Below are 15,817 nucleotides of genomic sequence, written 5' to 3' on the forward strand. Positions count from 1 at the left end.
AACACCAGTAGATTCCACAATTGTGTGCCCACTATCACACTTCTATGGCTGAGAAATGAGTTCCTTGTTTCTGAAGCAATACTGAGTGGCATACCATGATGGTAGATAAGTCATTCTGTAAATACATGAATGGCAGTTTTGGCATAATTCCTATTATGTATAGGAAAGGTAAATCCATAAGCAGAATAAGTATCTATTCCAGTAAGGACAAAGTGTTGTCCTTTCCTTGGAGGAAGTGGTCCACTATAGTAAACCTGCCATCAGGTTGCTGCCTGATCACCCCAGGGAATGGTGTCACATTTGGGGCTCAGTGTTGGTCTCTGCTACTGGCAAATCTGGCCCTCAGGAACAGCTATAGTCAGGTCAGTCTTAATGAGTGGAAATACATATTATCAAGCCCATGCATAACCTCCATCTCTGCTGCCATGGCCACTTTATTCATGAGTCCATTGGACAATGACAGGGATGGCTGTGGAAAGAGGCTGATTTTTCCCATAATTAGTCATCTTATCTACTTGATACCTCAGTGGAAGTCACCTTCTGATGAGCTTTTATGCAGGGCACAACTATCTTCATATCATTCTCTTATTTGAAGAGACCTATCCACATACTTCTTCCCCAGATGTCTTTTCACCAATTATCCTATCATGATCTTTCCAAGTCCCTGGCCATTCAGCCAATCTATTGGCTCTAGCCTATTTATAAGTGAACAGCTGTTCATTTTCCTTTCCAAACAAAATCTATGACCATGTGTACTGCCCCAAGTTCTGCTCACTGTGAAGATTTCCCTTTGCTCATATCTTTCAGGATTGTCTCCGGAAGGGGTAATAATGCTGCACTGTCCATTTCTGGGAGGTGCCTGGATATCACGCAGAACCATCATTAAACCAGACTCTAGTCTTCTCTTCCTCAATTATCATAGGGCATACCCATGAGGCTGTAAGTGCATGCTTGGCAGCAGACAGCATTGAAACAGGAGTAGAAACCATAGACATTTGGGCAACTTCTTCATGTAACTTGCTTGTGCTTTCTGGACCTGCTTAGACCTAGTCTCTCTCTCTCTCTCTCTCTCTCTCTCTCTCTCTCTCTCTCTCTCTCTCTCTCTCTCTCTCTCACACACACACACACACACACACATATTACTTGTATTTGATAATGGAATGCTGCTATGTACATCCTATATTATAGCTTAGTGGGTCAGATAATACTCAAGCTTATGATTAGCAATCCCACTCTTGTACCAAGATCTGTATTAGTCAGGGTTCTCTAGGGGAATAGAACTGATAGAATTTCTCTCTCTCTCTCTCTCTCTCTCTCTCTCTCTCTCTCTCTCTCCTCTCTTTCTCTCTCTCTCTCTCTCTCTCTCACACACACACACACACACACACACACACACACACACACACAAAGAAGATTCATTAGAATGGTTTACAGACTGTGATCCAACTATTACAGCAATGGCTGTCTACCAATGGAAGGTCCACAAATCCAGTAACTGTTCAGTCCCCAAGGCTTGGTGTCTTGGCTGGTGTTCAGTACATGCCAGGATCCCAGAGAAGTAGGCTCTAACACTAGTGAAGGAACAGACTTACCAGTGAGAGTGAGAGCAAGCAAGCAAAGAGAACTTCCTTCTTCCATAGCCTTTATATAAGCTGCCAGCAGAAAGTGTATACCAGATCAAAGGTGGATTGTCCCACATCCAAAGATCTGGATTAAAAGTAGATCTTCCCACATCAACTGATTTAATTAAGAAAAATCCCTCACAGGTGTCACCAGACATTTGGGTTTTACTCAGTTCCAGATGTAGTCAGTTGACAACCAAGAATAGCCATCATGAGTCCACCCCTTGTCAACTTGACACACAATTGTGTCTCTCTCCATGTGACTGTACTGGACAGAGTGATGTTAAAGTGAATGAGTATCAAAAGTTGTGAGATCAACTAGAAATGAAACTTAATCCACTCTTGGAAAATTGCAGAAATTACAAAATACCTCTAAGAGCCAGACATGGAGGCATATACCTCTAAATCCCACATTTAGGAGATAGAGGCAGGATAGTCAATTCAAGGCCAAACTTGGCAACATATTGAGTTCAAAACCATCCTGATTAAATGAGATGATTTCCTCTGGCTCCTGCTAATAAAAAAAAAGAAAAGTTAAGAACCCCAAGCAATTATATGTGAAGTGATATGTAAATAGAAATGACGTGACCCTTCTTGGTATTCTTTATTTAATGTCTCTGTATTAGCTATTTCAGTACACTGTTAATTCTGAGTGTGCGTCCCAAGTCATATGCTTTCTCTTTAAAAGCCAGTTAAGGTGCATGGACTGGTGAGCTGGTACATGTTAGAAGACTGTTATGCTCATCGGCAGGGTATCTGAATTCAAGTTCCTGACACCAAACTTACCTTTATTTTCTCTTTTACTTGTACCATATTCTTAGTGTTCGGGAGGCTAAGGCAGTCAGATTGCAAATGCAAGGCCAGCCTAGGCTATGTGGGGAGAACATCTTTTGAAAAAAACAAAGCAAATCAAAACACAAAGATTAGTGGTAGAACATGTGTTTAGTATGCCCAAAGCATGAATTGTTTACAACCCCCAAAAGAAAATAAGCATTTTATTCAGGAATTCTAACAATCTAGTCTGATAATAATGCCCTAAATTAACATAAAAGGGGTTAAATGAACATAATAATGAAGACAGAAAATCTTCCTGTAAGTTTACAACTTTATTATAGTCTCCCAGTTTATGTATTTGCTCTTTGTTAAGTTTTTCTTTCAGTAGATAGCAAGGTCATAAAACTCTACATGGGGTTATAAACAGCCATGTTCAGCTAAGTTCAGATGTGGTGTAATTACTCAAGTTAAATATTTTCCAAAGTCCTTCCCCTGAAAGAGTGAGTTACTGCCGGAAGAGGCATCTGTTAAGAATTGTGTCAGAGAATTAGAGTTACACTCACTGGAGACAAATCTGGAAAACTGAGAAGGAAAAGAAAGGCTTCCAGTTATGAGCTCTCTTCTTGTAAGTGACTGACTTTGCATCCCCCAACACCAAGGGCCGTTCCTCTCCCAGGCTGCCATGTCCGGATTCCCAATGAATGGACCTTTGCGTTTCCTTTGGACTATCTGTCTTCTCATTTCTCTACTGGGTCAACAAGGAGCCCAAGCCTTCTGGTGCAGTAATGGAGTCTTTTTGTCTTCTGATCATGTGTGTGACTTCACAGACCATTGTGGGGACAACAGCGATGAGCAGCAATGTAAGTATCGTGTTCCTTCCTCCAATTCCAGTTCCCTGTCTCTTCTCAGACAGAGGCTCACAGGAGCCCTGGGGATCCAGCTAGATTCCTGCACTGTGGATGGTTTTATTTCAGAGGCTCTCAGGGTGAAGATATATTGTTCAATAAATATGATTCATGTATAAAAATGTTATAATGTCACATCACTACAACTTTAACTAGATGGAAAGGGTTTTAAAATAGTTTTTGCTGATTGTAAAGAAGTAGTAAACAGAAATTTAGCTTTAATGTTTGACTAGTGAAGCAAAATTTCAAAGAAACTCATTAATTCGGATACAGAATGCTACGATGGAAATTATGAGCTAAAGTGTAGATTTAATATGGAAATTAATTTTGGTTTGGATGAGAGATTTTATTTTCACTTATGGGACACTACTGCCAAATGACTTAATATGCATAGCACAATGTCAGCTTGTATATTTTACCACAGAACAGTAGAGAGTATGATGAGCATTAAAGTTTGGGGTGAACTATTTGTTGATTGTGTGAACTTGAATCTTCTTTTTATTATAAACGATTGTGAGATGAGAGAAATCTCTGAACAGGTGGGAACATGTTCCATTGCTTATTGGAATAGTGTTAATTATGGGAAGTCACTTACCAAAAGAGGGTGGGGAAGGTGACATGTATGTATCTGACATTTCCACTACAACATACCATCTTGAAGGTACACCATACTGTGCACATGGAGACTGATATCATTCTTTTATGCTGCCTCCTTTTGCAAATGACATTTTTTCAAAATTGCTCCAATTTTGTTGTTGGTTTATACAACCATTGATGCAATTATCAGAACCACTGATTTTTACTATTGCCTATTACATGATTCAAATTGCCATTTTCTAATTTTATTCAGATAAAGTTGCAATAGGTGCTTATAGAATTTATCACTTCCTTTTGTGAAAATACAGCTCTATATTTCTTTTTGCCATTGCAGTTCTTTTATATAGTCATAATTACATCAAAAAGTAAGAAAAAGATTATTGAACACTTTTTTCTAGAAGAAGAGATAATGATTTTCCTCCCAGTTTGGGATTTTCATTTGGTTCAGATCTAGTAACTATTAAATACAGAGAATAACCAAGGACAAAGATCCATTTGAATCTGTCCATTTTTCCCAGTGAGGCTAACTATGGATAAGTTGGCCCATGCTCAGGTCAGTCTGCAAAGTGCTTCTTGTCCTCAGTGGGCAGCAGAGAGGAACCACTCTGTTGGCTTGACAGGAAGTGCAATGTCCCTCTAGGATTAGTCTCTGTGAAGCCTCCTTTAGCACTGTGATACCATGTATGGTCTTGCTTTGGGGAAAAGGTTAATGTGGCAAAAAGAGGGAGAAAGTTGCTGAGTGGGAAAGGTCTCTGCTGTAGGAAGAAATTAAATAAGCCGGTGTCCAAGGAAGGCAAAGTCCAAGTCATGGATCTGATGAATAAACACATTTCATTTTAAATGTTTAAATTGGGAAGCTGCCTCTTGGCTTTTTCACTTTCGTTGTCATTTTCTGAAAACTTTCTGCTATTTTATTTAAAATGTGGACAAGAACTTCGAAATAAAAACGAGAGACACATTAAAGTGTTTGTTTGTTTTTTTTTTTTTTGTTTTGTTTTTGGTTTTGTACACAGCACCAGGGAGAGAGTATTGTGAAGGGATGATGAACAAGCAATTTCACTCACAAAAACTTGTGATGATAAGCTTAGTTTGTCTTAAAAAATATTAATTACATCGTGATGGTACAATAACTATGTTGAAATAAAAATCAGTCTATGCTCTTATAACATCCAAATCATGGTGACCTTTAAAGAAATAGATCAGCATGTAAGTCTTGAGACTTTTCTTAATAAAATTGGCAGAACTGAGGTTCTGAATATCATTTGCCACTGATGTTATTTATATGTTTTGAAAATGTTCTTGTTTTCATTTTACCTCATAGACTTATTTTTTTTAATTTAAATTGTTTCAGAATTTCATAGGTAAGTATATGGTATTTTCATTATTTCTCCTCCTCCTCTCATCTCTAACTTCTCATGTTTCCTTCTTCATTTTTCTCTAATTATTGTTGTTCTATCACACACACACACACATACACCAAAGCCCCCACATACATAATACACACACACACACACACACATACACACACACACATGCACACACACACATACACACACACATGCACACACACACACACACACACACACACACACACACACACACACACACAAACACTTTCCAGAGTTCAGTTAGTGTTGCCCTTGTGTACATGTATTTAGGGCTGACTGCTTAGGATTGGGAAAACTGTCAGCAAGCTGGTCACTAGAGAAAACCGTTTCTCCCTTCCTCAGTAGTGATGAACTATTATAGCTCATTGTCTAGGGCTGGGGCCTTGTAAGTTTCCCCTTTGATATGCTGACAAGTTCACTGGTGTGATCTCATGAGATCTAGTGAAAACCATCATATTGTTGAGTGTTCATGGTTGCAACATCCCAGTGTGTGTTGACAGCAATGTTATATGTATATAGTGGAATATGGTTACATCAATAAATTGGCATACCTAATTGTCATTCTTTTTGTTATAAAACACTTGATTTTCCCTTTTCATTATTTTGAAATATGTGTTATTGATTACAGTCATCTTACTATGCAATAGATCTCAAATTTACTCCTTCCTTATCTGAAGCTTTGTACCCTTTGAGTAATAACGTCCCATCCTATTCCTAGATTCTAGAAACATCAGTCTACTCTCAGGGTACAAAATGTTTACTTTATATATTCCATATATAAGTGACTTCATGAGCTACTTCTCTTCCTATGGTTGGCATAGTTCAGTTAGCACAATGTTCTCCAGTTTAAGAATGCTGTTGCAAATGACATAATTCTCTTCTTTTGTAAGTCTGAGTAGAATTTCATAGTGTACACATCATATTTTCTTCATCTATTCAGCCATGATTAGGTGTCTATCTTGATTAATGTGCAATAATGGTGAGATGGGGACATTCTTTTGACACATTAATTTAAATTATTTATATACATACTAAGAGCGGCATTTCCAGATGATATAGTAGTTGTACTTTTAGTTACATAGTAATTTTAACAATGGTTGTAGTAATTTACATTCCCATTAGAAATGTACAGATTTTTACCCCCTTCTTCCTGTTTATCCTAACACTCTTTTACCTGTTTATTTTCTCTTCTGTGGTAATAAGAACTGAATCTTGGGACATGATAGACAAGTACTCTATCACTGAGCTACACCCCCTGCCCCTTTTTATGTTTTAATTATGAGAAAGGATCTCCATCAGCTTTCCAGGCTGGCCTAGAAATTTACAAATTGGATTTCTCTTTTGCCACTGAGTTATTTGAGTTCCTTATGTATTTTGGATATTCTTTTTACAAGTCCTATGATGGGTACCTTTTATTCCCCCTGTGAAGATTGTTTCTTCACTTCGTTAATTGCTTCATTTGCCACAGAGAAACTTTTTAGTTTGAAGCAATCCTTTTTGTACGTTATTGCTTTTGTTGTTCGTGCCTTGGGGGCCATATCCCCATAAATCGTTTGAAATCATCTTTCTAGTGTCTTCTGCTAATTTGGGTTTATTTTGTTGTTCTTTCCTTTTAGCTCCTTGATATATAATGGTAGTAAATGGTATTTACTTGAAATCAATAGTGTGTGCACACTCATGTGTGTGTGTATGTGTGTGTACATGTGCATGCATATCTGTGTGATGGTGCTTATGATGTGTATATGCATGGATGTCAAGGCCAGAGGTTGATGTCATGTGTCTTCCTCAATTTTCTACATCCTATTTTTTGAGACTGTAATTCTCACTGAACCTGAAATTCACCAATTGGTTGAACTGACTGGTCAGTGAACCCCAGAGACCCTCTTGAGTCTTCCAGTGCTGGGGCTGTAAGCACTCACTGCTGTGCCTGGCTTTTTATTTGGGTATTGGGGATATGATACACATCTCCATACTTGCCCAGCAAGCATTTTATCCATCAAGCTATCTCCCCAGCTGCACATCTGGAATATTTATAAGCAGTCTCCATTTTCAAATATTTGTAAGCTTTCCAAGATCTCTCTTGCTGTTCATTTCAAGATTTATGCCGCTGTGACTAAAAAAAGATACTTGAACTGATTTTCCATAGATTTAAGTTTAATGAAATTTATTTTGTAACATAATGTAGGACCTTTCTAAGAGCTTGTTTTGCAGGTACTTGACAGGTTTTGTAACACTGTGTCCTTACAGTGATGCTGAGTATGTAGGAAAGTGCCATTTAGGTGGTGTTGGAGGATGGCGATAGGTTTTCATTATTGAGTCTAGTCCAGGATTTTGCTAGTGCATGGTCTGACTTTGGTGTATTATTGAGTTCAGCCACTTCCTGTGCACTAATGTTGAATAGAACTGACCCAGTAAGACCCCCTGGCTGGATTCTGTCTCCTGCAGCAATACCAACTAGGTTCTGTTATATCCTTTGGCAGAGTGGAATTTTAAGTTATTTTCCCTGGTTGTACAACAATACACCTTGTAATTTGTAGTTAAGCAAAAAAAGTTCTGTGTTGGGCAATGAATATGTGCAAGGCTTTCAGAGTCACTGCTTAGCCACCTGGGTGAGGTAAGTCCAGAGAACATTGCTCCGCACTTATTTATTTTTATTTTTATTCTACTTTTGTGATTATAATATAATTACATCATTTCCCCTTCCCTTTCATCTCTTCAAACCCTTTTATATACCCCCTTTTATTCTCTTATAAATTAATGGCCTTTTTCATTAATTGATGTTATATTCATATATATATATATATATATGTGTGTGTGTGTGTGTGTGTGTACATACATACATACACACACATCTATATATATTCATATAGATGAATATATATATATATATATATGTAGGTTTAGATATGCCCTTGCCTTTAGGCCTGTGGTGGTCTTAATCAGAACACCAAGATTTCGAGCAGTCATATTGCTGACTGAGTGGGATGACAAAGTCTCTGATACTTGCACACTTATGCTGGGCTTTTGATCTTGAAATACCTGAAGGAAAGGATGGGGTAGGGCAAGAAATGTGACTGGGGACTCAAGTCTAGCAGACATACAGACTTGCTAACTGCAGTCTCAATAGTGAGACTTTGCAGCATGGTGCCTTTGTTGGATGGAAGGGAGGGCAGCCTCTAGATCTGCACACTGGTTACTGTGAGCCCCACCACTGTTTCTATTCTTTCTATCTAACTGATGATTGGTGATCTAGTTGAGAAGATGCACCATTGCTTCCCATGTAGTAAGACAAGAATGACCCTTCTATGAAAGATCCCAAAAGTTTGGAAAAATGGGCTTCCCAGTCTCTTTCCTATTGGGTCTAAGGAAATCTTCTGTTGAGGTGCTATGCTGGCCTGGGTAAAGGGCAACAAAGTGAAACCAGTCCTCTTATCCTTCGAATGTGGCACTTCTCAGTTGGACATTTGAAAAATATGTCTCAGCCTCACTCCAACATTCTGCCATATCATATTGTAGCTGGAAGTTTTCCTGTGTCTCGCCTGGTCCTGCAGCCACTCAGACCCAAGTAAACACATAGAGGCTTATATCAATCACAAATTGCATGGCCATGGTCTATGGCTCAAATTTCTTGCTAGCTAGCTCTTATAACTAAACTCAGCCCATTTCTATTAATCTATATGTCACTACGTGTTTCATGGCTTTACCTGTGTGCCATTACATACTGTTCCCTGGATGGCAGAATGGCATCTCCTCCACCTCTGCCTTTCTTCTTCCTGTCTCTCTCCTGGATTTCCTGCCTGCCTCTAAGCTGCCTTGCCATAAGCCAAACAGCTTTATTTATCAACCAATTAGAGCAAAACATATTCACAGTGTACAGAAAGACATCCCACAGCATCATATATGTATTTGTGGATTGTTACTGGAAAGATGCTGTGAGGAATGTTGGAGTTTGATGTTGTCTAATCTACCACCTTCCTAACAACACTTTGGCACATTCCTTTCCCTTCTATATTAATTGGTTTATTTCTTTTAATGGGAGGAACATTTGAATACACACAAAAATGCCATAGTTTCTTTACTAGCAATTACTTAAAGTTATTTCCTGTACAAAGGCTTTAGTTTGCTTACTTTTTCTCAGCAATAAATTCTGTAGAATTATTTTATTACTATAACTTACATCTAAATCAACCTAAAGGTAATAATAGAGTTGACTCTTAAGGGGGAGTAGATAAGGGCCTTTGCAATGGGCCATTCTAACTGGAAAATTGTCAGTTAACTTAAAGTTCAAGAAAAACTTTTTACACGATGTCTTCATATATCTGCAGTGACATTAACATTTACTGCATACACAGTCATCTTTAGTTACATTTTCATGATTCAGAAGAGAAAGATGTATTCAGTTCATCAGGAATTTTATTTTCTTTCCTATTATGTGTTATACTAAGAACATTTCTATTCATGCAAGTTTTTTAGAGTAGGAATTTATTTTCAGATTTATGACTTAACATGAGTTGTCATGATATTTTGAGGTTATAAGTACTGTATTTTGCATTTTTGCATCAAAGAGCAAGTTTTCAAAACATAATTACTGTGCAAAATTATAAATGTATATGCAAAAAGTAGAAATTGTCTTAGAAGTGCAATTTTAAATCTAAAAGGTTTAACCAGATAAGGTTAAGTACAAAAGTGTTTCTTCAATAGGATCAGAGCTAATTACTTTTAAGACTAATTGATTCTTTGAAATATTGTAGAAACAGATGAAATATGAGGTGATTCATGTGTAGAATTTCCTTTGCTATTGCTTCAAATGCAAAGTGTTTCATGAAGTGACTACCAGAAATATTTAACAATCTAACTGGCCCTGGTGACATGTCTCAGTCTGTCAGGATGCTGCAATGAACACATGGACTGAGTGGCTTAAATAACAGACATTTATTTGTCACAGACCTGGATTCAGGGGAGCCATATGGAAATGTTAGGTTCACTGTCAAGTGAGGACTTTCTTCTTGGTTTGCAGACAGTTGTTGAATCTACATAGGCATGCTTCTAATGTCTCTTCTTGTTAGAGCATATTCCTCCTGTCAGTTACCTCCCATAATTTCTGATTCCACCCAATGCATTAAGATCCAGCACCTCAGTTTGAAATGGAAGGCACACACAAGTGTAGAGCACAACAGCGTTCCACAACTAAACCATCTAATATTAAGCATTAGAGGCTTGTGTGAAGCAAATGAGAAAAATTACATAGTTTTCAGAGTCCTCTGAATGGGATGTTTCAGTCACATGATCAGGTATATTTTCATGAAATCAATTTATATGTTAATTACATTCTAGCAGAAAACCCAACCAAGGGAAATTTTGGAACATGTCAAAGTATCTTCCAAGGTCACCTAGAAAATGACTAATAATAGCTAGAAAGGTAATAAGCAAAAAGACTAATGGAAAATACACCTTTTGTTTTAGATGGAAAATAATTCCTTGAATAGGCTCACAGCAATGCATTCTACAAATTACCCCAATATTATGAAAGTTAATAATTAGAAGTATGATTGTTAGAAATAAGAATGGGAGGTGAGATAGCTGAATGGGTAAAGCACTGGCCACTAAGCCTGGTGACCAGAGTTCACTTCTGGAGCTCACATGGAGGAAGGTTTCAAACCAGCTTTGGCAGGTTTCTCACTGATCTCTATACATATGCTATGGCAAGCACATGTCCACACATATGCACACATATAAATAAATTAATGTTTACAAAATTTAAAGAAGTAGAAATCATGTCTGTAATGCATTTAATGCAGAATGGTGGCATCCCAGATCAGCTGAGAAATTGTCATAGTTAATAATTCCAGCTGCTATGTGCTCAGTACTTATGAATACCAAGTGCCTCTTAGCACCTTTCATTCAGTAATTGTGTCCAAATAGTAGGAGGTACTATGTTTCCCATTTTACAGACTGAAAAAGGGCAGCTGAAATAAGGAAAAATAAAACACCAAAATACACAGCGCTGTGCAGCAACAAATCTGGTTTCACACCAAATTAGAGTTCTGTAGCCTTTGACACTAAATACTATCCAACACTGACTACAGACTGTATGTAGACCATAGATGTGTATGGGGCTGTTTTGTGACCTTGATTTATTTATCTGTTCTATTCATAAAAATACTGCTAAAATTTAAACACTAAATGTTAAAAATGAAGCTATAATCTTTGTTGCTTTGAATAATCCATTTTAATACTTTGAAATTATACTTCATTTATTTATTGTTTGTGCGTGTATCTGTGTGTGTTTATGTGTATGTGTGTGTGCACACACACACATACACATGTACATGCATCAGAATGTGTGTGTGAAGGCCAGAGGACAACTTTCTACAATCAGTTCCTTACACCACATGAGGTTCAGAAATGAACCTCAAGTTATCAGACTTGGGCAGCAAGGGCTCAACACACAAAAACATCTTGTCAGCTTTAATGATCAGTTTAGAAAGTGAAGGAAAACTTTTCCTTCATTATTCTGGGTAATAAATCCTCACGATGTGTTTGCTGAAGTTCAGTGACACATAAATAGATCGGGGAAGGCCTTCTATGTGTAAAGTAAGAAGATGAAAATCACAATAAGTTAGAACATTTAATTCAAATGTTGAGAGTATCGAAACATCACAAGTAAAATGAAAGAAGAAATATGTCTGCAACATATCTGACAAATAATTATGATCCAGGTCCATAAATTAAAAAGCACAAAAGCATTCCATTACAGAATTCCTACAGAGTAAATGCTCTGAAAATGCAGGTCATGAGCAAAGAGAAATGACCACATGTAATGAAGCGATCAATCTCACAGGAAGCATAAATAAGAATTGAAAGCACAAAGCTGTCAATAGCTTTTAAATGAAATAAATATACATAATTCATAGGGAATATATTGTTGGCAAAGGTGTGAGAAAACATTACATTATTAGCGCAGGGATATTTTGAACTTTTACTTCTTAGAGTGACACTTTTGTAATAGTAAAAAGAATTATAAAAATATACTTTCCACATAGTGATTTCATTTTTAGTAATTTGTTGTAAGAAACAAAGTTTATATAAACATTATTATCTTCTTTATAACATTATCAGTTATGATAAAGGTGGTGATAACCAACTTATAGGTTAATTAAGTAACATTAGGTTATTAATTAAATTAACATTAGGTTAATGTTTAAACAAGTCATGGTATATCTATGTTGTAGGCATTTGTGAATACATTTGTCATTTTTATGCTGTTTAAAATGAGCAAATGCATGTTATATAATTACAAAACAATTATAATTAATAAGTGTACCTAAAATATGGAACACAACTGCATGGAAATAATATGTGGAGATGTCTATACAATGGGATTACATTTGAATTTTTTCCTTTTCACATATTTATGTTTCTAAAATGCATTTTTATAACCAGAATCAAACAGTATTTTTAAATTATTGAATAAGGAGCATTTTTATTAGCATTGTATTTATTCTAAAAATGAGAACAAGGCATTGTTAGGCACATCAGCCCAATGACAGGACATGCTTTCTCTCATATGTTTCCATTTGTTTTCCTAAAAAATACTGAAAAGAGGTTTCGTTTTCCTTTTTGTTGAAGAATCTATGTGGGAACCAGCATATAAAATCATAGAATTTGGTAGTAAAGTAGTGTGTAAGATTTTTGTTAGAAAAAGAGTCAGTATAAGAAGAAACACATTAGTGTAACAGAAGCACACCCTGCCCTTGTCCATTCCTGCCTGCACTTAGGACCTGGCAATTATCCTTTGCCATACCTGCATATATGGGTGAAAAGAAGTCTGCATTTTCCACTCTATTTGGGAGTAGAATGCTAGGATGGTCTCTTCGTGGGCTACAGCTCAAGGCTACCATGCCTGTGTGTCTTCCAGCACTCACAGCTTCTCCTGTCTGTGAGCTTTCTGTCCCATGAATGGTTGTCACTAACGGACTTCATCTCTCAGCAGTGATCACAGCCCAAAGGTTCTTCTGTGCTGGTGTTCCTTTGAATACGAGAACTCATCTATGGACTTGAGCTAGGCTCCCCTTTGACCTCTGTCAGTGGATAAGAGGTGGCTTGCTCATCACACAGCCTAACATGGTTCCCAAAGACCAAGTCTTTTGTCTTCTCAAGCCTGAATGTCCAATGTACCTCCTTCATCCCTGTTCCCATCTCTCTTGGCTTTTCTCCCCATTGCAAGTTTTTTTTCCAAATCTAGTCATATGGCATTAAGCCTACATCTGCATCCTGCAGACTTTCCTTTGCTATTGGCAAAATATTTATGCAGTCATATTTGAACAATGCCCATTTCTTCTTACATTTCTAATATAATTCTTCTAACTTTCCCAGAGGCAATGCTCTGAACAGGGTGATACTAGGAGATGAAGAAAATAAAAAGATAGTTTTTAAGTTTTCAAGATTCACTGCTAATATCAGCTTCTGTGAATATTCTTAGAGAATCTGTCAGGTGAGACTCAGATGATAGGCAGGAAGACTGAGATTCCATCTTCAATGTCTTTGGAGGGTCATAGAGAGCTTCAGAATACAAACCCAGGTTTGATCATGTGCACAATGGGATTAAGTGACTTGAGGGAGAGAAAAATCTAGTAGATCTAAATGATAGGCTCTGAAGGTCTGCAAGACCATTTGATGAAAACAGTCATTACTTTTAAAATTGTTTATTTTTATTTTATGTGCATAAGTGTTTTGCCTATATGCATATGTGTGTGTGTGTGTGTGTGTGTGTGTGTGTGTGTGTGTGTACCACATGAATGCTTGATATCAGAAGAATCCAAAAGAGGACATCAGAGCCCCTGTTACAGATGGCTGCGAGCTACCACTTCGATGCTGGGAACTGAACCTGGGTCCTCTGCAAGAACAGTAGGTACTTTTAACCCTGAGCCATTTCTCCAGCCCCAAAGTCTCTAGCCTCTGCCTCTGCCCCCCCTCTCCTCTCCCCCCCACACATACGGGGTGGGGGGACTAAGCCTGTAATTCTTTCAACCAACACAGGTATAACCATGGAGTCCACTGGAATATGGAGTGGAATGGTATGGTAGAACCACATCATGGAAATATTTCTGTTTGGTTTCACTGGAGGCCACAAACAGAGGCTATGCAGAATCATTTCCTTAATTTTGAAACTTTGAATTTCTCTTTGCTAGACAAAATATTTAACTGATTCTCATTCCTGGATTTCAGAACCAAATGACCAAAGAGAGTTTTAGTTTTTAGATTCATAGGGCTTTTCTAAAAACATTTCCATAGAAAACAATCCTTAGAAAACACTTTAAAATTCAATCAGTATTTGACTCACTCTCTGTCTCTCTCTGCATTTTATATATATATATATATATATATATATATATATATATATATATATATATATTATATATATATCAAACTTATCACATAATTTTATGCAACATAATTGGCCATTCCATGACAAAACAAAATCAACTGTAACATGAATCTTAAAAGGTCTTATTAATAAAAACAAACCTAGAGCCAGGTATTGGGGTGAATGCTGGAAGATCAGAGAAGCAGAACAAGCTACAGCTACCTCACCTCGCCAATTCCTCAGCTGGTATTATTTCCTCAGACTGAAAGCCTCTGAGTCCTCAACCAGAATGAATCTCAGCTGAAGTGCTGCTAAAAGCCCAAAAGCTTAATTCGCCTAGTTCCTGGTCCTCAGGCCTTATATACCTTTCTGCTTTCTGCCATCACTTGCTGGGATTAAAGGCGTGAGTCACCATGCCTGGCTGTTTCCAGTGTGGCTTTAAACTCACAAAGATCCAGATGGATCTCTGCCTCCAGAAGGCTAGGATTAAAAGTGTGTATGGCACCATTTTCTGGCCTCTAAGTCTGTCTAGTGGCTGTTCTGTTCTCTGACCCCAGATAAATTTATTAAGGTGTACAATATTTTGGGGAACACAATATCACCACAATCAACTATCTTTTGTCTTAGTGCAAAGATATTGTCAATGTCATCCAGAATTAATATCTCTGCAGACCCTTTGGATTTTAGGAGTGAGTGATAATAATCTTAAAGCTGTTGTCATAGAGGAATAATCTAAGTCAGTTGGCTCCTATTATCAATGTGAAGAAAGTAAAATATAAGGTCAGCAACCTGTATGTATAGAAACTTAATGACAACCCAGAAATCTAAACTGGAGTTCTAACTTCTACTATTTTACAAACATGAATTGCTCCTTTTGTTTAAATGCTTATTAAATTTCATGTGTCAGCAAACCTCAGAGGATATCATAAAATATAGCAAATTTTCTAAATAAAATTACCCACCAGTTATAGCTGTTAGAATACGCTCAGAAATCTGTCTTAACCTATGTTTCCTTTCCATAAAATTCAAGTCAATTTTCTTTATTATGTGCCAACTCCCAAATAATTTATTATGTGCCAACTCCCAAATAATTTCTCCAATTTTCTTTCAAATAATTCCAGATTTGTTATATATAAATTACAGAAACTCTAAGATGTTTCTTTT

General features: G+C 37.1%; 1 protein-coding gene across 2 annotated transcripts in view; it reads left to right on the forward strand.

Annotated features, from left to right (window-relative positions):
• The first annotated feature begins 2,948 nt into the window (after window positions 1-2,948).
• The window catches only part of Malrd1 (MAM and LDL receptor class A domain containing 1), a 584,432-nt gene continuing 571,563 nt past the window's right edge, over window positions 2,949-15,817 (forward strand). The window contains exon 1 of one of the 2 annotated variants that reach the window (XM_037205982.1): window positions 2,949-3,256. In XM_037205982.1, the coding sequence (XP_037061877.1) occupies window positions 3,079-3,256 (178 nt within the window). In that variant the 5' untranslated portion in view covers window positions 2,949-3,078. The remainder of the gene's footprint in view (window positions 3,257-15,817) is intronic. The other variant, XM_037205981.1, reaches the window with a different exon arrangement.

Source organism: Peromyscus leucopus, chromosome 5 (genome assembly GCF_004664715.2).
Source record: "Peromyscus leucopus breed LL Stock chromosome 5, UCI_PerLeu_2.1, whole genome shotgun sequence".
Classification (NCBI taxonomy): domain Eukaryota; kingdom Metazoa; phylum Chordata; class Mammalia; order Rodentia; family Cricetidae; genus Peromyscus; species Peromyscus leucopus.